Source organism: Heptranchias perlo, chromosome 21 (assembly GCF_035084215.1).
Source record: "Heptranchias perlo isolate sHepPer1 chromosome 21, sHepPer1.hap1, whole genome shotgun sequence".
In the NCBI taxonomy this organism is placed as follows: Eukaryota; Metazoa; Chordata; class Chondrichthyes; order Hexanchiformes; family Hexanchidae; genus Heptranchias; species Heptranchias perlo.
The window spans coordinates 38,519,578-38,544,521 of NC_090345.1; the positions used below are offsets into that span (position 1 = coordinate 38,519,578).

At 45.9% G+C, this 24,944-nt stretch overlaps 1 protein-coding gene across 2 annotated transcripts in view; it reads right to left on the reverse strand.

Annotated features, from left to right (window-relative positions):
* The window catches only part of LOC137340167 (interferon-induced protein with tetratricopeptide repeats 5-like), a 30,967-nt gene extending 19,925 nt beyond the window's left edge, over nucleotides 1-11,042 (reverse strand). Inside the window, exon 1 of one of the 2 annotated variants that reach the window (XM_068002523.1) lies at nucleotides 11,018-11,042. In XM_068002523.1, coding sequence (XP_067858624.1) covers nucleotides 11,018-11,022 — 5 coding nt within the window. In that variant the 5' untranslated portion in view covers nucleotides 11,023-11,042. The remainder of the gene's footprint in view (nucleotides 1-11,017) is intronic. The other variant, XM_068002521.1, reaches the window with a different exon arrangement.
* Nucleotides 11,043-24,944: the final 13,902 nt, after the last annotated feature.

The following is a 24,944-nucleotide window of genomic DNA, read 5'->3' on the forward strand; positions in this document are numbered from 1 at the left end:
TCTGATGCATCTCTTTCATGGTCAGCCACACCCAAACCAATGCATTCAGCGGTTGGCCACATCACCATCACTCACTCACGCCTCTCTACTTTCTCCCCTTATAGGAGAAGAGAGCCCAGAATGCACGGGAGAGAGTGAGGACTGGAGTGGGACTGCAATAGGTAGTCGTGCTTACAGACGCGGAGCAGGAGGCGCTGGAGCTGAGCCGCACCCTCGAGTGCCTGTCCGTCAGGGACGCCAAGACTGGCACCCAACAAATGTGTGGTGACAGAACTTTAACATTCAGCACACACAATACCAATTGATGTTAACATGCTTTGCCATCTTCAGCACCTCACCATCTGTCATCATGCTTAATATTGCCTTCCGTTCTCTCACAGGGACTTCAGCGGCCGCTGTGACGGCAAAGAGCGATTCCTCAGAGGACCTGCCAGCCTCTGAGGGGGCACCGTCACATCTGAGCGAACCATCCACCAGCGCAAATACACACAACTCAGTGGGTCACCATCTGCAGTTAGTTGGGGTCGCACATGGTGAGCAAGCACACACATGTGAGCATGAACAGACACTGGTGGCCGGGGCAGCTGTGGAGAGTCCGTGTCGGTGGGAGCACTCTTCTCCAGGCTCTGCTCAGCTGGACACAGATGCTGAACCCTGGGGGCCATCCATTAAAAGGAGAATGATCGAGGGGCAGCAGCACATTTGCGAGGTGCTGGAACAGGTGCCACACGCACTCTCCACAATCACGCAGAGGATGGAGGAGTCCAACTCCTGCTTGAGTGGAATGGTGGCACAGGTACAGGAGGGAATCTCTGAGATACTGTCACAGGGACGTGAGGGCATCTCTGAGGTAGTGTCGCGGGTAAGTGCGGGAATGTCTGTGATGGAGGGAAGACTAGCCTCCATGGAGCTTCAAGCACAGCTCACAAAGGAGTCCATTCAGGCCCTGACAACGGCCCTTCGGACTCTGGGTAAACAACATTCTGCTGTCTTATACAGGCAGGCATATACTCCAGCACTGGCCTTACAAGACTTCACATATGTCCTCCAAACTGTCGTACAGCAGAGTGGTAGGAGTGGTGTGGGCCTGGCCCAGGGGAGGGATAATGACGAAAGGGGACATGGAAGTGGGGACACCACTCAAAGTGCCCCTATGTCTCACCCGTTATGCCCCTCTTAACCAGTATCCGCAATGCTGCCTCCTCTCCAGGTGGCCGAGTCTGCAATTGCACAGATGCAGGTGGAGCAGTCTTTGGAGGGGCCCTCACGGCGCCAAAACCCATAGGGCGTAGGCCCAAAGCATCTAAGCAGTCAGGGCATGAACATGAGCAACCTGCCACTACCTCTGCTGCAGCCACAGGGGATGCACCACGTAGAAGTAGTCGGAAGTGAAAGGCAAAGGTTTTTTAAGCACAAAGGGGATGCACAAGGGTGTTTGACGGTTGGTCATGTTTTTATTTATATTTGTTTTTTGCTAAACGCACATTAAATAATATTAATGTCACCACTACTGCCACGTCTTGGCCATTCTTGACTGGCTTCTGTAATAAGGCCCTTTCATGAGGTTCACCATGAACGCCCACACTTGATGCCACCCGTTGGGTCACTCTAAAGTGGGCGCATGTGTAATTGCAAGACTGTTTTATGCCAGGAGGGGGGTGGGGGGGCTGGTGTAGCTGCTGCTCGATCCAGGTGGTGAGGACTGGAGTCTTCACACTGTCTGATATTAGGAGAGCCGCTCACATATCAGTGACTCCTGGCCTTACAAGTAGCCAGGTGAGCTGCTGTTCTGCCCATGGGTTGCTCCTCCTCCTCCGCCTCCTTCTCCTCCTCCTCCTCCTCCTCCCTCTCCTCTGCCTCCTCCTCCTCCTCAGCATGGGTGGCAGATGTGGATGAGGCCCTCTCCAGCGGCACCCCTCTATGTTATGCCATGTTGTGCAGGGCACAACACACGACTATAATGCGTCCCACTCTGTCTGGTGCGTACTGAAGTGCTCCCCCAGAATGATCAAGGCACCTGAAGCGCATCTTGAGCAGCCCTATAACATGCTCAATTATAGACCTGGTAGCGATGTGGCTGTTGTTATATCGACGCTGTTGAGGGTTTCCTCAGAGGTGTCATAAGCCACGTGTGCAGGGGATATCCCTTGTCCCCAAGGAGCCAGCCCTTGCGAGTGTTGGGTGCGTGGAAGAGGGACGGGATGTTGGACTCCCAGAGGATGAAGGAATTGTGGCAGTTGCCAGGGTATCTGGCACACACGTGAAGGAATCTCTTGTGGTGGTCATAAATGAGCTGAGTGTTGATGGAGTGATAGCCCTTCCTGTTGATGAACAGTCTTGGCTCATGTGGAGGTGCTCGTATTACTATATGGGTGCAATCGATTACACCCTGCACCCGTGGGAAGTCAGCCACAGTGTGGAATCCCACTGCCCTCTCCGTCTGGCTGAAGTCGTCCATCGGGAAGTTGACGTAGTGCGAGACCCTGCGAAACAAGCTGTCGGTGACCTGCCTTGTGCACTTGTGCGCAGATGACTGAGAGACCCTGGCGATGTCCCCGGTGGCACCCTGGAACGATCCGGAGGCAAAGAAGTTGAGGGCAGTGGTGACTTTTACAGCGACAGGTAAGGAGATGCTGCTCGGCCCAGCCGGGAGCAGCTCAGCATGAAGGAGGCTGCAGATGTCTGCGACTACCTGGCGACTCACTCTGAGCCTTCGTATGTGCTGCTCCTCAGAGAGGTCCAGGAAGCTGAGCCTCGGACTGTAGACCGTGTTGCGAGGGTAGTGCCTCCTGCGACGGCGCTCTCTCTGTTGTTGCCCTCCGTGCTGTTGTGCAGGTGCCTGTGGCGCAGCACTGTGTTGTGGAGCTCCACGTGGCGGAGGTGGACGCCGTGCCTGGCGAGGCTGGTGATGTTGCTCGTCCTCGGATGAAGTGATGAATGCAGCCATGGCGCCCCCCCCATCCTGACGGTGTGAGTTTGAGGGGGTCCGCAAAGTAGGTAAATGTTTGCACAGCAGAGTTTTGGGTGGAAAGTAAGAATTTTGAGTGAAAACACAAAGGCCTTTGTCTGAAGTGACAGAGTGCTCTGCTGCAATAAATGAGGTTTTCCCCCCACCTGTCAAATACTCATTTGCATCTCCCACTGGCTGCTGGCTGAAATACGTCTGTTGCAACAGGGAGTGCTTCCCACAGCACAGGAAACACGCTGAGGATCCTTCAAAATTGCACCCCTGCCAAAATGTCCACTCAATGAGGTCTCTCAAGTACTTCAGCCACGTGGACAGGTATTTAAATTATCATCCCACCTGCTTTAATTTCCGGTGGGAGTCCCGCATTCGGGAGGCGCACACGCACCCTAACGCGTTACCCGGGAACCCAGAAGTCAGCAGGTTGGAGCCGGGCTCCGAACCTGCTCCAGATTTCTACGATTTTAGGAGCACCCCCCCACCCCCAACGCCATCCGAAAATCGGCCCCCTAGTTTTTCATGCTCTTCCTTTTGCCCTCATGGGAATGTGTCCAGTCTGTACCCGAACCAACTCCTCCTTGAAGGCCTCCCATTGCTCATTTGCTGATTTACCTGCCAATCTTTGATTCCAATCGACCATGGCCAGATCCCTTTTCAACTCACTGAAAATAATTCTCCTCTAATAGAGTGTTTTCACGTTTCTTGTCCTTTTCGATAACTACTTTAAACCTAATAATATTGTGATCACTGTTTCCTAAATGCTCCCTCACTGAAACATGCTCCACTTGCCCCACTTCATTCCTCTGAACTAGATCCAAGACTGCTTCCTTCCTCATTCAGCTGGAGACATATTGATCAAGAAAGTTCTCTTGTACACATTTGAGGAATTCCTCCCCCTCTTTGCCCTTTACACTGTTATTTTCCCAGTCTAAAATAGGATAATTGAAGCCAACCATTATCACCACTCTTAAATTATTGCATCTTTTTATAATTTGCCTGCAAATTTGCTCCTTTATCCCCTTCCCACTATTTAGTGGCCGTTGTAGACACCCAGCAGAATAATAGCTCCTCTATTGTTCCTTAATTCTGACCAAATAGATTCTGTTTTTGAACCCATTTCGAAGAAGAGCAGGGGAGTTCCTTCCAATGTCTTGAGCAATAATCACCCCTCAACCAACATCACTAAAAATAGATTATCTGGTCATTATCATATTGCTGTTTTTGGGACCTTTCTGTGCACAAATTAGCTGCCGCATTTCCTTCATTACAACAGTGACTACACTTCAAAAGTACTTCATTGGCTGTGAAACACTTTGGGATGTCCTCAGGTTGTGAAAGGTGCTATATAAATGCAAGTCATTTTTTCTTTCTTTATCTAATCAGGTTAATCTGAATTGTCAACTTTCTGCATGTTGTATCGTTTGAACAGTGTGCTGATTAAATATTGGTCTGTTGATTAAATGTGCAAATTAAGTTTTGGCAGCAAACCATCATTTGGTGTCTCAGAGCTCCAGGTCTACAGTTAGTCAGTGCAGGTTAAAGTATTCAAGTGAGTCTGTTGACACTTCGAGTGCCTTTAAACTGAAGCAAGTCACAGTCAGGCAGAGCCCAGTTTACATTGATTAGCTACCGCCCGGCTGTAACTGTCCTGTTTAGGAGAGAGCTCTGTGCATGTCAGGTTACCACAGTCAGAGCTGTCTGACAAAAGTTACAGATTTAAATGTTAGAGAACATGGAGAGCGGAATCTCGATTCCCCAAACATTCTCTTCATTGCCCTCCATTTCGCTCGCTTCCCATTCCTGACAGAGCTTCTGTTGGAGAGAAAGGGGGAAATGGTGAGAGAAAAAGTGAGAGGGAAGGGGGAGGGATAGGCTGGTAATATCTTGCTTTATTGCAAATGACTAGTGCAGGGCTATTCAGCTCAGCTGCCTTGATCCTGCTGTGAGTCTCTCTCTCTCTCTCTCCTTCTCAGCTCCTGTCCTTCTCCAGGCTGCTCTCGGGACTCTTATCATCTCTACGCTGCTCTCTTGAGTTTCTCTCTTGAACTCTTCTCCTCTCCAAACAGCATTCGGGGCTTTTTTGCCTCTCTTTCCCTTCCTGCATGTACTGCCCCCCCTCCCTCCTGTCTTCCCATGTTCTGGCTGACTTCACCCCCCTGCCCACTTCACACTCCACCTTCTGAAGTGACGGACTGCAGCTGTTCACACTACTTCCAGAGCATGGGGCACTGTGCCCGGGCATTCTCCCTCCTCTCCACTCAATCATGGACAGACCGTGACTGTAAGTATCACTAATTACAGTTACAATTTGACATAATCATGTATCCCATCCTGCAAAGCTTTAGGCGCTTGGCTAAAAAGCGAGACTGTGGGCAGACCTTGCGTCTGTGAGAATACAGAGGGAGCCAGCATCCCACAGGAAATGATATGCCTGACACCAGGCAAAGTGATTGAGAATATTGCAGACAATAAAACTGTTAAACAGACACATTGAAGACCAATTGTCAGAAACAGCTAACAAAATGTCCCAAGGCACAATCAAAGACTCAGGGCTTGGACACAGACTAATCCTGTATGTTAATTGCAGGAGCTTTGTTCAGATAATTAGGTAACTTTAGCGATTGGGGTACACAGGATGAGACATTTTAAATTTCTGCATCGGAACAATCAAAATACACAGAAAGATAAGGGCATGTCCCTCCCAATAAGATGGATAGAATGGACTACAGTTAACACCATAGAATGGATAAAGATGTCTGGAAAATTGAGCACCCTGGGGGAGAGGAGATGTCTGGGACAGACTCCATCATGGGACTAATGTCGTGAAGCTACCAGAAGCAAATATGCTTCAGAAAGTTATATAAACTGAAACACTGTCCCGCGAAAGGTAGGAGCAGCTTCTGGGGTGACGGAGGCACACACACCCTACGAAACCTGATCAGCTTGAAACTTTCCAGGGACAGGTTGTACCATCTTTGTTTATTTGATATAACTGTATCAGAACATTGTTATATAAATACTTATTAGGAACAGAGGAACAGGAGTAGGCCATTCAGCCCCTCGTGCCTGCTTCACCATTTGATATGATCATGGTTGGTCTGTGATCTAACTCCATATACCTGCCTTTGGCCCATATCCCTTAATATCTTTGGTTGCCAAAAAGCTATCTATCTCAGATTTAAATTTAGCAATTGAGCTCGTATCAATTGCCGTTTGCGGAAGAGAGTTCCAAACTTCTACCACCCTTTGTGTGTAGAAATGTTTTCTGATCTCACTCCTGAAAGGTCTGGCTCTAATTTTTAGATTGTGCCCCCTACTCCTAGAATCCCCAACCAGTGGAAATAGTTTCTCTCAATCCACCCTATCCGTTCCCCTTAATATCTTATAAATTTCGATCAGATCACCCCTTAACCTTCTAAACTCGAGAGAATACAACCCCAATTTGTGTAATCTCTCCTCGTAACTTAACCCTTGAAGTCCGGGTATCATTCCAGTAAACCTACGCTGCACTGCCTCCAAGGCCAATATGTCCTTCCGAAGGTGCGGTGCCCAGAACTGCTCACAGTACTCCAGGTGCGGTCTAACCAGGGTTTTGTACAGCTGCAGCATAACTTCTGCCCCCTTGTACTCTAGTCCTCGAGATATAAAGGCCAGCATTCCATTAGCCTTATTGATTATTTTCTGCACCTGTTCATGACACTTCAATGATCTATGTACCTGAACCCCAAAGTCCCTTTGGACATCCACAGTTTTTAACTTTTTACCATTTAGAAAGTACCCTGTTCTATCCTTTTTTGATCCAAAGTGGATGACCTCACATTTGCCTACATTGAATTCCATTTGCCACAGTTTTGCCCATTCACCTAATCTATTAATATCGCTTTGTAATTTTATGTTTTCATCTACACTGCTTACAATGCCACCAATCTTTGTGTCATCGGCAAACTTAGATATGAGACTTTCTATGCCTTCATCTAAGTCGTTAATAAATATTGTGAATAATTGAGGCCCCAAGACAGATCTCTGCGGGACTCCACTAGTCACATCCTGCCAATGTGAGTACCTACCCATTATCCCTACTCTCTGTCGCCTTTCGCTCAGCCAACTTCCTAACCAAGTCCGTACTTTTCCCTCGATTCCATGGGCTTCTATCTTAGCTAACAGTCTCTTATGTGAGACTTTATCAAATGCCTTCTGGAAGTCCATATAAATAACATCCATTGACATTCCCCTGTCCACTACTTTAGTCACCTCTTCAAAAAATTCAATCAGGTTTGTCAGGCACAACCTACCTTTCACAAATCCATGCTGGCTCTCTGTGATTAACTGAAAATTCTCGAGGTGTTCAGTCACCCGATCCTTAATTATGGACACCAGCATTTTCCCCACATCAGATGTTAGGCTAACTGGTCTATAATTCCCCGGTTTCCCTCTCTCTCCTTTCTTAAAATGTGGAGTGACATGTGCAATTTTCCAATTTAGAGGGACAGTTCCTGAATCGAGAGAACTTTCTTGTTTGGTATAAATGCATTAGAACGTTGTTCTTGTGTCTATAATAAAGCTTGCATGTTCGGTCACACTCGGGCCCAAAGCATTGTGGAAGTTATTATTAAGAAGGATTAACAACCCTTGGTAGCATTAATAATAGCTTTTTTCCAACATGTTACATTGACACGACCGAAGACATAGAAAGCAAATGGACCAAGAGTGATTTTTTTTTTATTCGTACATGGGGTGTGGGCGTCGCTGGCAAGGCCGGCATTTATTGCCCATCCCTAATTGACCTTGAGAAGGTGGTGGTGAGCCGCCTTCTTGAAACGCTGCAGTTCGTGTGGTGAAGGTTCTCCCACAGTGCTGTTAGGAAGGGAGTTCCAGGATTTTGACCCAGCGACGATGAAGGAACAGCGATATATTTCCAAGTCGGGATGACGAGTGACTTGGAGGGGAACGTGCAGGTGGTGTTGTTCCCATGTGCCTGCTGCTCTTGTCCTTCTAGGTGGTAGAGGTCGCGAGTTTGGGAGGTGCTGTCGAAGAAGCCTTGGCGAGTTGCTGCAGTGCATCCTGTTGATGGTACACACTGTAGCCACTGTGCGCTGGTGGTGAAGGGAGTGAATGTTTAGGGTGATGGATGGGGTGCCAATCAAGCGGGCTGCTTTGTCCTGGATGGTATCGAGCTTCTTCAGTGTTGTTGGAGCTGCACTCATCCAGCAAGTGGAGAGTATTCCATCACACTCCTGACTTGTGCCTTGTAGATGGTGGAAGGGATTTGGGGAGTCAGGAGGTGAGTCACTCATCGCAGAATACCCAGCCTCTGACCTGCTCTTGTAGCCACAGTATTTATATGGCTGGTCCAGTTAAGTTTCTGGTCAATGGTGACCCCCAGGATGTTGATTGTGGGGGATTCGGCGATGGTAATGCCGTTGAATGTCAAGGGGAGGTGGTTAGACTCTCTCTTGTTGGAGATGGTCATTGCCTGGCACTTGTCTGGCGTGAATGTTACTTGCCACTTATCAGCCCAAGCCTGGTAGTTGTCCAGGTCTTGCTGCATGCGGGCTCGGATTGCTTCATTAGCTGAGGGGTTGCGAATGGAACTGAACACTGTGTAATCATCAGCGAACATCCCCATTTCTGATCTTATGATGGAGGGAAGGTCATTAATGAAGCAGCTGAAGATGGTTGGGCCTAGGACACTGCCCTGAGGAACTCCTGCAGCAATGTCCTGGGGCTGAGATGATTGGCCTCCAACAACCACTACCATCTTCCTTTGTGCTAGGTATGACTCCAGCCACTGGAGAGTTTTTCCCCTGATTCCCATTGACTTCAATTTTACTCGGGCTCCTTGGTGCCACACTCGGTCAAATGCTGCCTTGATGTCACGTGCAGTCACTCTCACCTCACCTCTGCAATTCAGCTCTTTTGTCCATGTTTGGACCAAGGCTGTAATGAGGTTTGGAGCCGAGTAGTTCTGGCGGAACCCAAACTGAGCATCGGTGAGCAGGTTATTGGTGAGTAAGTGCCGCTTGAAAGCACTGTCGACGACACCTTGCTTCACTTTGCTGATGATTGAGAGTAGACTGATGGGGCGGCAATTGGCCGGCTTGGATATGTCCTGCTTTTTTTGTGGACAGGACATACCTGGGCAATTTTCCACATTGTCGGGTAGATGCCAGTGTTGTAGCTGTACTGGAACAGCTTGGCTAGAGGCGCAGCTAGTTCTGGAGCACAAGTCTTCAGCACTACAGCTGGGATGTTGTCGGGGCCCATAGCCTTTGCTGTATTGAGTGCACTCAGCCGTTTCTTGATATCACGTGGAGTGAATCGAATTTGCTGAAGACTTGCTTCTGTGATGGTGGGGATATCGGGAGGAGGCCAAGATGGATCTTCCACTCGGCACTTCTGGCTGAAGATGGTTGCAAACGCTTCAGCCTTGTCTTTTGCACTCACGTGCTGGACTCCGCCATCGTTGAGGATGGGGATGTTTGCAGAGCTTCCTCCTCCCGTTAGTTGTTTAATTGTCCACCACCATTCACGACTGGATGTGGCAGGACTGCAGAGCTTTGATCTGATCCGTTGGTTGTGGAATCGCTTCGCTCTGTCTATAGCATGTTTCTTCCGCTGTTTAGCATGCATGTAGTCCTGAGTTGTAGCTTCACCAGGTTGGCACCTCATTTTTAGGTACGCCTGGTGCTGCTCCTGGCATGCTCTTCTACACTCCTCATTGAACCAGGGTTGATCCCCTGGCTTGTTGGTAATGGTAGAGTGAGGAATATGCCGGGCCATGAGGTTACAGATTGTGCTGGAATACAATTCTGCTGCTGCTGACGGCCTACAGCGCCTCATGGATGCCCAGTTTTGAGCTGCTAAATCTGTTCTGAATCTATCCCATTTAGCACGGTGGTAGTGCCACACAACACGTTGGATGGTGTCCTCAGTGCAAAGACTGGACTTCATTTCTACGAGGACTGTGCGGTGGTCACTCCTACCAATGCTGTCATGGACAGATGCATCTGTGACAGGTAGATTGGTGAGGACGAGGTCAAGTAAGTTTTTCCCTCGTGTTGTTTCGCTCACCACCTGCCACAGGCCCAGTCTAGCAGTTATGTCCTTCAGGACTCGGCCAACTCGGTCAGTAGTGGTGCTACCGAGCCACTCTTGGTGATGGACATTGAAGTCCCCCACCCAGAGTACATTCTGTGGCCTTGCTACCCTCAATGCTTCCTCCAAGTGGTGTTCAACATGGAGGACGACTGATTCATCAGCTGAGGGAGCAAGCGACTTTAGGACATGGACTTCTATGGTTTAATTAGTGTAATATAAAGAATTGTATTTTATCAAGAAAGAAAAGACTTGCATTTATATAGCATATTTCACAACCTCAGGGCATCCCAAAATTCTTTGCAGCCAATGAAGTACTTTTGAATTGTCATCACTGTTGTAATATAGGAAACGTGGTAGCCAATTTGCAGGCAGCAAGGTCCCACAAACAGCAATGTGATAATGGCCAGATAATCTGTTTTAGTGATTTTTGTTTAGAGATAAATATTGGCCAGAACACCACCTCTCGTCTTTGAAATAGTGCCATGGGATCTTTTACATCCACCTGAGAGGGCATAAGAGGCCACGGTTTAACGTCTCATCCAAAATCCGACACCTCCAACAATGCAGCACTCCCTCAGTACTGCAATGGAACACCAGCCTGGATTTTGTGCTCAACTCTCTGGAGTGGGACTTGAGCTCACAACTCACTGATTCAGAGGCCATGATGTGGAGATGCCGGTGATGGGCTGGGGTTGACAATTGTAAATAATTTTACAACACCAAGTTATAGTCCAACGATTTTATTTGAAATTTACAAGCTTGCGGAGGCTTCCTCCTTCCTCAGGTAAATGTCAGGAACTCCTCGAAGCCTACGCATTTATAAATCACAGAACAATGCATGGTGATTACAGATAGTCTCTGAATTATAAATGATTCAGAGGCGAGAGTGCCACCACTGAGCCACGGCAGACACTTATATCAAACATGCTATTTACACAGGAAAATCTCTCTTACCTCATGATGTTCTGAATGAATAGGCCAGTTTCTTGTTTATTTTCACTTACGTTGTCTGATCAGCTGGATAAACAGAACTAATTGCGTTCGGCTCTTCCAAGACATTTATAAACCATCCACACCCTTTTTCGTCAGGTGATTTTGCAGAATTGCACTTGAGATTAGAAGTTAAAAACAGCAGATAACTTATCTGCTGCAGAAAATGTGTTAATCAACGTCACCAAAACAGAAGAACCCCCCTGGATTATTTGTGATTCATGTGTTGTTTAGAACTTGCTGTGTGTATATTGGCTGTTCTGTTTACATTACCTTCTGCTGCATAGCAACTATGGCTGAACTTCATAAAAGAATTAATTACATGTGAAGTGCTTTGGGATGACAATGGTCAGGGAGCGATGAGATCATTTCCATGAACTGTTCCCCAGGTGTACAGACATCAATGTACTTTCAGTCGTGAGTGGGGTAGAAATTGGACCCCACTGCAGCCATTTTTTCAGGTATATAATGAGGGAAAAAGCATCAATTTCCCAGCGCTGTCTCCCATGCCCCAAGGGTGTCTTATTGGGCTGGACAATAATCAGGTGTCCGGGACTTGCTGAGTATTTCCAGCATTTTCTGTTTTTATTTCAGATTTCCAGCACTCGCAGTATATAGTTTTTATTTCAGAGAGTTAATGGCTGCTGTCAGCTTCACAGGTTCAGTTAGTGCAGTTGGAGTGTCAGTGGTTTCTTCAAATCAGTTTCCAGCATTGCACGTTCCTGAGACAACACCTCCACTGAAAGGCCGACCCCTTCCCGGTGCTGCTTTTCCAATAGGTCTAAATATGATGTGAGGCCTCTGCAGCCTCTCCCAATGTTACGTTCCCTCATTGTCCTAATCCTCTGGACCATCAAAACCATTCCTTTCCAACCTCTCTCTAATGGCACTATGGCTACTGCGAGCAGTGCAAGTGTCATGTTCCACTCCACAAGCAGCAGCTGTTAAGTTTACTGCCAATGTTAAAGGTTGGTCTGAATGTTCCTTACAGAGCTGGTACAGTTCACCATCTCAAAGGTTGGACTATGAACGACACTTACTGTCAGCATTAGCACAGATCAATGACTCAAATAAAATCGTAGCTACAGTTTCTTTTTATTGGTCTTTTGAACATTCAGACACAAATATTAGAGTAATTTAACATTTCTCTTTGGAAAATCTGTATCTGCAACTATAAAGTTTTATTATTTATAACCATTTTTATATCCTGATGCCTTCCTCCCTCTTCTGCGTTTCCCTTCACTGAGATGGTGTCAGTATCAAGAAAATGGACTTCTTCAGTTATTGTCCAAGCTGCCTGGTGTTGGCCAACGAGGGACTCAGAAGGTTTGATGAAGACCTGGTGCATCTGACAGGTTACAGGGCAGAGAGACTCCCAGTGTCAGAGGCTGAGATCCGAATAAACACTCTGGATGGGAGTTCAATCGCCTGACAGCAAAGCTTCAGAGCAACAGAATTACGTAGAATTTACAGCACAGAAACATTCGGCCCAACAGACGCATGTCGGTGTTTATGCTCCACACGAACTTCCTCCCTCCCTACTTCATCCAACCCCATCAGCATATCTTTCTATTCCTTTCTCCCTTATGGTGTTCATCTAACTTGCCCTTAAATGTATCTATGCTCGTCGCCTCAACTACTCCTTACGGTAGCGAGTTCCACATGATAACGACTCTCTGGGCAAAGAAGTTTCTCCTGAATTCTCCATTGAATTTATTAGTGACCATCTTCTATTTATGGCCCCTGGTTCTGGTCTCCCCCACAAATGGAAGCATCTTCTCTTTGTCTACCCCATCAAACACTTTCATAATCTTAAAGAGCTCCATCAGGTCACCCCCTCAATCTTCTCTTTTCTAGAGAAAAGAGGCCCAGCCTGTTGGGGCTGATGATTTATTTGAAGGGCCTGCAGTGCTCGTTGACCCTTTCTCAACTGTCATATATGGAAAGCCTTTCACCTGATGGGGGCATTTGTTTTGTGAAGGGGCTGCCCATCGATGACAGGTTGGCAGAGGGGTTGAGAAGGAGAAGCCTGTTTGTAGAGGGTTAATTTGATGAGTCTTCATTGTAATGGTCAGAAAATCATGGGCGGCACATGTCTGAATTTCAGACTCACAATGTCAGCGACTGAGGCTTCTCTGGGCCATTATTGAATCTGCTTCTAACACCCTTTCAGACAGTGCATTTCAGATCTTAACTACTCGCTGCCTAAAATTTTATTTACTCATGTCACCTCTGGTTCTTTTGCCAATTCCCTTAAATCTGTGTCCTCTGGTTACCAAATCTTCTGCCACTGGAAACAGTTTCACCTTATTTACTCTTTCAAAACCATTCATGATTTTGAACAACTTCATCAAATCTCCTCTTAACCTCCTGCTTTAAGGAGAGCAATCCCAATTTCTCCAGTTTCTCCACACAACTGAAGTCTTTCATCCCTGGTAGCATTTTAGTAATTCTCATCTACACCCTCTCTAAGTCCTAAAATAGGTGTCCAACTGGGGCCAAACCATTGTTTTATAAAGGTTTAGCTTTTGTACTCTATGTCTCTATTAATAAAGCCAAGGATCTCATATGCCTTTTTAATAGGCTTTGACATCCTTCCTAAAGTGTGGTGCCCAGAATTGGATACAATAATCCAGCTGGGGCCTAACCAATGATTTATAAAGGTCTAGCATAACTTCCTTCTTTTGTAATCTATGCCTCTGTTTATCAAGATGTGGAGATGCCGGTGATGGACTGGGGTTGACAATTGTAAATCTGTTTATCAAGCCAAGGATCCCGTATACTTTTTTAACAGCCTTCTCAACTTGTCCTGCCACCTTCAAAGACTTGTGCACATACACCCTCAGGTCTCTCTGTTCCTACACCCACTTTAAAATTGTACCATTTACTTTATATTGCCTCTCCTCATTCTTCCTACCAAAATGTATCACTTCACACTTCTCTGCGAGAACTTTTATCTGCCACGTGGTTGCCCATTTCACCAGTCTGTCTATGTCCTCCTGCAGCCTGTTATTATCCTCCTCATTTTTTACTGCATTTCTGAGTTTCATGTCATCTGCAAACTTTCAAATTATGCCCTGTATACCCAAGTCCAGGTCATTAATAAATATAAAAAAGAGCAGGAGTCCCAACACCAACCCCTGAGGGACACCCACTGCACACCGCCCTCCAGTTTGAAAAACAACCACTCACCACTACTCTCTGCTTTCTGTCCCTTGGCCAATTTCATATCCACGTAGCCACTGCCCCTTTAATCCCATGGGCTTCAATATTGCTAACGTCTGTTGTGTGGTACTTTATCAAACGCCTTTTGCAAGTCCATATACACATCAACTGCAGTACACTCATCAACCCTTTCCGTTACTTCATCAAAGAACTCAATCATGTTAGTCAAACACTATTTGCATTTAACAAGTCTGTGCCGGCTTTCATTAATTAACCCATATTTTTCCAAGTCCCAATTCATTTTGTCCCAGATCATTGTCTCTAAAGGTTTGCCCACTATTGACTTTAGGCTGACTGGCCTGTAGTTGCTGGGTTTATCCCTATCCCCTTTTTTGAACAGGGGTGTAACATTTGCAATCCTCCAGTTCTCTGGCACCACTCCCATATCGAAAGGAGGATTGGAAGATTGTGGCCAGATCCACCGCAATTTTTACCCTTACTTCCCTCAGCAACCTGGGATGCATCCGATTCGAACCTTTCCCACTGGGTAACTTTTCTACTTTGGTCACTGCCAACCATGTACCTCCTCTTTAACGGTTGTTTTGGACTGGAGGGAAGTATACAGTGGTATTTCCCAGGGTTCGGTATTAGGACTGCTGCTCTTTTTGATATATATTAATGACCTGCACTTGGGTATACAGGCCATAATTCAAAGTTTGCAGATGTCACAAAACTTGGAAGTAAAATAAACAATGAGCAGGATAATAACAGACTTCAGGAGGACATCGACAGACTGGTGAAATGGGCAGACACATGGCAGATGACATTTAACGCAGAGAAATGTGAAGTGATGCATTTTGGTAGGAAGAATGAGGTGTAGCAATATAAACTAAATGGTACAATTTTAAAGGGGGTGCAGGAACAGAGAGACCTGGGGGTGTACGTAAACAAGTCTTTGAAGGTGGCAGGACAAGTTGAGAAGGCTGTTAAAAAGGCAAATGGGATCCTGTGCTTTATCAATAGAGCCGTAGAGTACAAAAGCAAGGAAGTTATGCAAAACCTTCATTAAACACTAGTTAGGCCTCAGCTGGAGTACTGTGTTCAATTCTGGGCACCACACTTTAGGAAGGATATCAAAACCTTAGAGAGGATGCAGAAGAGATTTACTATGCTGGACCAGGTTGAGGGACTTCAGTTATGTGGAGAGACTGGAGAAGCTGAGGTTGTTCTCCTTAGAACAGTGAAGGTTAAGAGGAGATTTGATAGAGGTGTTCAAAATCATGAACGGTTTTAATAGAGTAAATTAGGAGAAGCTGTTACAAGTGGCAGAAGGGTCGGTAACAGATTTAAGGTGATTGGTAAAAGAATCAGAGGTGACATGAGGAAAAAATAAGTTATGTACCAAGTTGATATGATCTGGAACGCACTGCCTGAAAGGGTGGTGGAAACAGATTCAATAGTAACTTGCAAGAGGGAATTGGATAAATATTGGATAATTTACAGGGCTATGGGGAAAGAGCAAGGGAATGATACTAATTAAATAGCTCAAAGAGCTGGCACAGGCACGTTGGGCCGAATGGCCTCCTGTGTGCTGTATCATTCTGTGACTCTATGATCTATTTTTATCCTATCCAATTTCTATACCACCCCCTTCTTTGCTGTGCTGGATGCGCCGAAACTCACCGTTTGACATTAATAAATCCCTAGTCGATATCCATGAGCTACAATATCTGCCTGAGAATACACACAGAATACTTGATTCAACATTATGACAGGATAAAATTTAAGTTGAACGTTGTATTTTTGACAAAGTCAGATTGGAAACTAATTTTAATTGTATTTGAAATATTACCTGATATAATACTATAAGCAGATCTGCCTTTTGTCTCTTATTTCTTCGGACAATCACCAGTCTTGGTGAAGCAGTATACCCTTATCTGTATGTCTTACTGTGAACAAACAATCCCAGCTCTATGCATTTCAACTGCTTTGTAACAAAAACAAGCACCTTATTCAATAGCCTACATGTAAATTTAAATACAGGAGGAATTCCAATGATCTATACCTAATAATGCTGATTGGATAGAAAATTTGACAAATTCCTTCGTCAAATTTGCCACCAATGGTGAGTTGATCAAGAACAGTGCTCAGTGTGTTATCATTTCCAGCTTATCTGTTCCCTGAATGTGAAACTAGAAACTGAACCTGATAATCGAAACTAACCACCACTGTTTTGCTCTCCAGGGGGAGTGGTGCCAGAACATGAGCAGTGTATGATGTCACAGAACTCCAATGGTCCCATTACCAACATCGGCCTGTTCACCATCAGAGAAAGACCCAACAAACCCAACCTGCATGGTTGATCTCAACTCTGCTTTCTCAACATATTCCTCAGTCACTACCTCTGGAATCCACTTAGACGAAATGCTTCAAAGACATCTCCATGATAAAATGATCTAAGTGTCTGTTACACCTAAATCTGGAAATTCGAGTCAGGCTGCTGAGCCACTGGGACTGGGCTGTGGCAGGACTTCCCGCCCACCAGTCTGCCCCAGCACTGACACCATCCCCAATCCCGGGGTTAGGGCCATTAGTATAAAGGGGGTGGATGCTTCCAGGGCACCGCCCACCTCCCCCCCAACCCTAAGACCAAAGTTCCTGATCCTTTACAGCCTGCTCAGTACAACTGTATTCAAAAAATTTAAATATACAAAATTACCTTGATACAGTAACAAGGGCTGTGAACGTGAGACCAACAGCCTAAAGCCCCCGAGGGGGACACTTCCGGCCCCAGACTGGTGAGGTCAAGGTGGGAACAGGGCCCGGTTAAAACAAGGAATCAGAGTGACTGTCATTATTTTTTTTTATTCGTTCATGGGCTATTGCTCATCCCTAATTGCCCTTGAGAAGGTGGTGGTGAGCCGCCTTCTTGAACAGCTGCAGTCCGTGTGGTGAAGGTTCTGCCATGGTGCTGTTAGGAAGGGAGTTCCAGGATTTTGACCCAGCGACGATGAAGGAACAGAGATATATTTCCAAGTCGGGATGGTGTGTGACTTGGAGGGGAACGTGCAGGTGGTGTTGTTCCCATGTGCCTGCTGCTCTTGTCTTTCTGGGTGGTAGAGATCGCGGGTTTGGGAGGTGCTGTCAAAGAAGCCTTAGTGAGTTGCTGCAGTGCATCCTGTGGATGGTACACACTGCAGCCACTGTGCGCCGGTGGTGAAGGGAGTGAATGTTTTGGGTGGTGGATGGGGTGCCAATCAAGCGGGCTGCTTTGTCCTGGATGGTGTCGAGCTTCTTGAGTGTTGTTGGAGCTGCACTCATCCAAGCAAGTGGAGAGTATTCCATCACACTGCTGACTTGTGCCTTGTAGATGGTGGAAAGGCTTTGGGGAGTCAGGAGATGAGTTACTCGCCACAGAATACCCAGCCTCTGACCTGCTCTCGTAGCCACAGTATTTATATGGCTGGTCCAGTTAAGTTTCTGGTCAATGGTGACCCCCAGGATGTTGATGGTGGGGGATTCGACGATGGTGATGCCGTTGAATGTCAAAGGGAGGTGGTTAGACTCTCTCTTGTTGGAGATGGACATTGCCTGGCACTTGTCTGGCGCGAATGTTACTTGAAAGAAAAGAAACCAGTCAGACCCCACCCGCAGGTTACATGTTCCCACAGACCAATCAGATCACTGGAGCAGGATTAAGGATTTGGGTCACATGATCCCATGGACCAAAGAAATTGGCAGAAGAATAACTGAGTTGTGGGTCATGTGATTCCTATGAGCCAATGAGATGTCTAGGAATCAAAACCAACTGAAAGCGACCAGAAGATAAATAATAACAATAGATAAATGTTGGAATACAGTATTAAAGCTCACACTGTGCTAAATAATAATATCTGAACCAGTAGGTGACATAAATCAATCATGTTGTTTGTTCTAAAAAGGATTAATTATTTCCTTGAACCCTCTTCACAAAAGGAGCTTTGCACTGAGAGATTGATCGAATGAAGAGGTTCAGGTCGTCTCCGTTGCCTTGGCACCAAAAAACACAAGAGCCTGGAAATTAGTCTGAATGTTTTTATTCCACTAACATTGAACGCACTTGTAACAAAATCCTCTCCATTATTTTAATAGAGGCGTTAACCTGTTTATTTTAAAATAGTGGAGAGGAATTTGATAGAAACACATTAAGTGCTTGTAATATCACTCACACTGATCTCCAGATTGGTAGAATTAGAAATGGTGACAAAAGAATTAACATTGAAACAACAGTCAACTCACACATCCACCACTGAGTGAGAAACAAGGGTCTGGATTTACTTCTGCTTCACCATCCGAAAATGGAAGAAGGATGAAAATGGGGAGAGGAAGTCAACCATCAGATCCTCACTCCTCAGAGCACCACCGGAAAGATCCCTCCCCCCCCACCAACCACCATCATCAACTTGGCCGCCCTCCTGCATTTAATATGTTGGTGGAGGGCAGGGTGTAGGAAGCAGGCCGAATTCCCTGCCCCCCACCTGATGTATCATCAACCAACAGGGGAGGGGTGACAGTATAAGTTGGTGTCAGCAGCAGAATGCTCTTTTGGACAAAGGCGGCCTTGGAAAAGGTCAAGCGGAGAGCTACAAGACTGATTCCTAGCTCAAAGAATCTCAGCTACTCAGATAAGCTCAAGGACCTTGGTCCATTTACTTTAGAGCAGCGTAGACTTAGAGGTGGCCTGATAGAGGTCTATAAAATAATTAAAGGGCTGGATAGTGTCTCTATTGATAGATTATTCCAGTTTAACAGACTGGGGAGGACCAGGGGACATGAATTTAAACCATGGAAAGTAGGAATAGACTGGGTGTTAGGCAGTTCTTCTTTTCCCAGATCATTGTGACCCTCTGGAATACATTGCCGGCTGGTGTGGTGAGTGCTGACTCTCTGCATACCTTCAAGAGGGAGCTGGACCGGTTCCTGACAGGGGAAGAAATCGCATCATATGGATTTATAGATAACCCTTGGTCCATGTGATCTACTGGACTGGTTTTGATCGCCTGAGGGGATCGGAGAGGAATTTTACAGAGTATTTTTGGCCCTGGGTTTTTCTGTTTTTTGCCTCTGGCAGGAGATTACAAGCCTGTGGGGGTGGGGGTGAAGGGCAGAGGTCGGGGGAGGGAAGAAGTGTTTAGTCATGATGGCCCGGCCATCATGGTGTGGGGCAGGCTTGATGGACCAGATGGTCTTTTCCTGCCCATCAATTTCGTATTTTGGTATTACTGTTTGAGAACACAAAAGATTTATTCTATAATTGTTTCCATTGCTTTGTGTAATCCCATTTCTTCTGTTACTATTTTTGGTTTTCTTACTGGGACCACAGGCCATGGAGTCAGAGCAAATCTTGATTCCCAGAAGTTAAAATTCAAACAAACCACTCTCCCGTTACTGCCTCAGGGTGAAGGAGCTGTGCATTGTCTATTCAGCATTAGGTTAACTTTCTGACATTACATTGCAATGTACATTGAGGAGACAAAAGTCTAATGGTTCCTGTACCTCTACATGTGAGCATCAAACATATATAACACTCAGTGACCTCCTGATTAGAGGTGGATACGGTGCCTGGAAGGACCCAAGAACCTCAAAAACTTTCGTTTCTAATTTAATATCCTCTGCCTATTTTTCCATTCTTCTCCTGAAGGTGTTGACTCATTAGCGATACAGTTCCATGGGCACTGGACAGCCTGCAATACATCTATACCAGTTTCCAACATTGCATGTCCCTGAGACAACACCTCCACAGAAAGCCTGACCCCTGCCAGGTGCTGCTTTTTCATTAGGTCTAAATATGATGTGATGATATGATATCCTAATCCTCTGGACCTTCCCAACCATTCCTTTCTAACCTTTCTCTAACAGCGTTATGACTACAGCTAGCACTGCAAGTGCCATGTTTCACTCCACAAACAACAGCTGTTAAGTTTACTGCCAGTGTTAAAGGCTGGTCTGAATGTTCCTTACAGAGCTGATACAGTTCACCATCTCAAAGGTTGGACTATGAACAGCACTTACTGTCAGCATTAGCACAGATCAATGACACAAATAAGATTGTAAACAATTTTACAACACCAAGTTATAGTCCAACAATTTTATTTTAAATTCACAAGCTTTCGGAGACTTCCTCCTTCCTCAGGTAAATGTAAACATTTACCTGAGGAAGGAGGAAGTCTCCGAAAGCTTGTGAATTTAAAATAAAATTGCTGGACTATAACTTGGTGTTGTAAAATTGTTTACAATTGTCAACCCCAGTCCATCACCGGCATCTCCACATCACAAATAAGATTGTAGCTACAGTTTCTTTTTATTGGTTATTTTAACACTCAGTCTCTGATATTACAGCAAATTAACATTTCTGGTTGGAAAATCTGTATCGACAACTGTAAAACTTTATTATTTGTAACAATGTCAATCTATTTTTATATCCTTTAGCCATTAGTCACCTGGTGGAACTTAACCATTTCCATTGAAGAGGCAAATTGGAGAGCTACAGGTAGCTCATTACAGGGAGAGAGAGAGAAAATAAACTTTCTTCAGATGTTATTCCGGCCATCATGTATATTTGGCAAATCGCATTCGCACAAACACGCCCACTATAAGTGGTGGGGACTGTACTCACGAATATTCATGCATGTACAAACACAAGGTTGCTTAGAATTAAAGTATTAACAGTGTTTGTTAAATAAGTTAAGTCAGATGAGTACCCTGCCAAACTTGTTCACAGATCAGCAGAGTTTGGAGAGGACCACGCTCTCCGATGCAGACTCTCCACAGCTGTCCCTACAAGCACACTCTGCGCGTGCTCACTTGTGACGTGCAATTCAACCCACATCTCAACTAACTCTCTAAGAGGACCCATTGAAGTGCTCAAATCTGCACTGGTGCCTGTTACTCATGTATCCTGTGACAGTGCACCCTCAGTAGGAATGAGCTCCTCTGAGGAATCTCATCATCAATGGGCAGGTGCTCCTGTTCTTCCCATGATGGGCCTGGAGGAGAGAAGAGACGTATATGATTTAATCATGGAACTGTACAAATGTTGAAATGCCCATGATTAAGGTGATATTTGATCAAGCGCTGAAGACAACTCAAGATGAATTTGTCTTGTAGGAGATGTGGGTCTGAGAGATTAATTCTGTCACCCTGCAGCAATGCACTACCAATCTCGCCTACTCCAGAGCTCATTCCTACTGAGGGAGGCAGAGATGCTGCTTATCTCCAATGTCTCCTCTCCCGCTGTGGTGAGCTCCACGATCTGTGGGGTTCCGCCTCAGGTCCTCACCCGCTCCCTTGTATTCTGTGCTCTCTTCACCTGCAAGGGTGGCACGGCAGGCCTATGAGTGTCTGTAAGGCATGTGTGAATCCAATGGATGCCGTGCATTCGGTGAGGGTGGGAATCAGGCAGATGCATCACGAGTGGCACTGGCATGCATTTGAGGAATGTGTTGATGGTGCCATTTGAGGACGTGTGCTGAGAATCGGGGGAGCAAACTGAGGTGGTGTCAGATTAAATGAGGATTGGAGTGAGTGGCAGTGGTGGATGGAGGAAGGGAGAGGTGAGGATGTGGATTGAAACGGAACGAAGGGTGCTGCTAAAACTTAAGTAGGTGTAAGGAGTGATGTGCTCAACTGAAACACAGTTGCTGAGTTTCGTTTCCCGGGAATTTTTATGACATTTGGATCATTGCTGCTTGAAGGTGAAACTGGAAAGTGAAACTGACTGTATCTGATATTTTGCAACTGGAAGTTAGTTGCAATATGAAAAAGCCTTTGCACTCCCAAAACCCAGGAGTTAAAATCACAGAGGGGGGAGGGAGGTGTTGGTGGAGGGGGGTGCGGTGGAGGGGCGGGGAATGGGGGATTAGGGAGATTGATGGGAGACGGGGGAATGGAGGATTGGTGGGAGAGGGAGACTAGGGAATGGGGGCTCGTGTGGAGAGATGGGGAATGAGGGCCTCAAAAGTTCCTCAAAATTACGTCGGGTGACATTTCAATATTTATGAGGACTTGTCCATGGTGGACGTTCGCCATGCTCTCCAAAACACGGGAGTTAAAATCAAGGGAAAGCTGTGGGATCTCACCGACCTTTGACCCACCACTACGGCCCCAGACCGATCTCTCTGGGCCACCCTTCGATGTCTCACCAACCGACGGTCTCTTCCTCCCCATCTCCTCACCGCTACCCCACTGCAGCCTGGTGCCACAGGCCTTCCCATTCCGACAGCCGTCCTCTCAATCTGGCTGCGGCCAGGAAACAGAGTCCAAAAATTTAAATCAGGTCCTGTCATTAAATTCAGCACAGCCTCCGGGAAGCACGTAATTCCAGGTTTCCCAGCTGCTACAACTCCCCTCCCCGCCTCTCCGTAAATATCGGGGCCAATATGTAAAACGGTAATGATTCAAACATTGTGAATCTTAACAATTTATCTCATTGCGTCAGATGTATGTAATTGGAGTTTTGTAATCAGATCCATATTCTGCTTTAACACATTAGCTGCCACCATTACTAATTGTCATGTATTTCCCGTGACCTCGAAGCAAATACAGCACCATCAGGCCCCATGAGTCAGTGAGGACAGCATCCTAGTTCCACAACTGTATTGATGCATGAGCCCCAATTTTAGGCTTTGTTATACCCCATAAGTGCACATAGTAGGGACATAATGGAATGGGAATATGGGTGGTGATCAGTTGGACGCAATCTCCACCCGTGAGACGCATCATGTGCATGTTTTAGCGGTAGCACTCTCACCTCTGAGTCAGAAGGTTGTGAGTTCAAGTCCCACTCCAGAAACTTGAGCACAAAGACTAGGCTGATGCTTCAGTGCAGTACTGAGGGAGCACCAGACTGTCAGAGGTACCATCTTTTGGATGAGACATTAAACCGAGGCCCTGTCTGCTGATCAGTGGACGTAAAAGATCCCATGGCACTATTTCAAACAAGAGCAGGGGAGTTCACCCTGCTGTCCTGGCCAATATTTATCCCTCTACCAACACCACTACAACAGGTTACCTGGTCATTACATCATTGCTGTTTGTGAGATCTTGCTGTGTGCAAATTGTCTGCCATGTTTCCTACATTACAACAGTGACTACACTTCAAAAGTATTTCATCGGCTTTGGGACGCCCTGAGGTTGTGAAAGGCACTGTGGAAATGTAAGTTCTTTTATTTCTGGCAGGCATGTGGAACGACACAGAAATCTCCCACCAGAAAAAAGCAGGAGCTTCATTTCAATATTTTAATGAGGGTGTTGACCTCATCTAGACTACCTGCTATTCCCGAGCCTTTACGCCAGATCTGTGTTCATTCATAAAAAGAATCCCATGTACAAGGGCCAATCAGGATTGCTAGGCAGCTGTAAGGTGCAGAAGTGGTCATTTAAAGGGCCAGATGACGATACGGTCCAGGTTTTGTAAAATACTTTCTAAGCACTTCTGTCCGTGATATTGTCTGTGTTTTTGGCCAACTTAGTTGGTGAGAACACTATCTAGCAAGCATTCTGGCAATTCAGCAGGGCCTCCAGGAAACCCGTCATTCCAGGTTTCCAAGTTGCGACACCTGCACCCCCACTCCCTCCCCGCCTCCCTGTAAATATCAGGGCAATATGGAAAACAGTCATGATTCAAACATTGTGAATCTTAACAGTTTATCTCATTTTTATGTGTAGTGTCAGATTTATGTAATTGGATTTATGTAATCAGACCCATATTTTGGATTGGTCATAGAAATTTGGATAAAGGGTTTCCTTATGTTCCTCTATTTGTACTTTCTTGAGGAAGAAGGGGAGGAGAAATTAAGGTTGCCAGACAAGTTTGAAACCATCCTATTTTTGATGGTAACATTGGTGTAACCCCTTCTAATAGAACTCTACAATTAAATACAATGTTAGAAGAAATACTGTCGAATGTTAATGAGGAATTTTCACACAGAGTCAAGTGGCAGGCACACACGTTTGGCTCCTCTCAGATATTTACAAATTTCCATCCACAGCAAATCGTATCATATTATCAACCCATCTAAAACAGGATATGAAATCATAAACATTCAAAATATATTGAAACAACCTGAACAACAGTGATGGCTCACACAAGGTTCACACTTCTACAGAAACGCCTTTCATTAATAAAGGACAATGGTGCAATTAGTCACTAAACTGTTTTAAAAATGGTTCAAAGAACTTACTTTGAACTTCACAAACTGACAGTGCACCTCAATCAATTAACGTGCGACTCACCACTGCTGTCTGGATTTTTCTTTTATAAAAGTTGGAACACATATAAACTCACAATGGGTAATTCTAACTATGGGAGATGGGATAAAATGGGGCAATTAGAATTTATTTAATTTCAATGGAAAGGAAAATCAGGAATGGTGTAAAAATGGAAGTCTAATTCGATATTTTTTTTTATTCGTACATGGGATGTGTGCCCATCCCTAATTGCCCTTGAGAAGGTGGTGGTGAGCCGCCTTCTTGAACCGCTGCAGTCCGTGTGGTGACGGTTCTCCCACAGTGCTGTTAGGAAGGGAGTTCCAGGATTTTGACCCAGCGACGATGAAGGAACGGCGATATATTTCCAAGTCGGGATGGTGTGTGACTTGGAGGGGAACGTGCAGGTGGTGTTGTTCCCATGTGCCTGCTGCTCTTGTCCTTCTAGATGATAGAGGTCGCAGGTTTGGGAGGTGCTGTC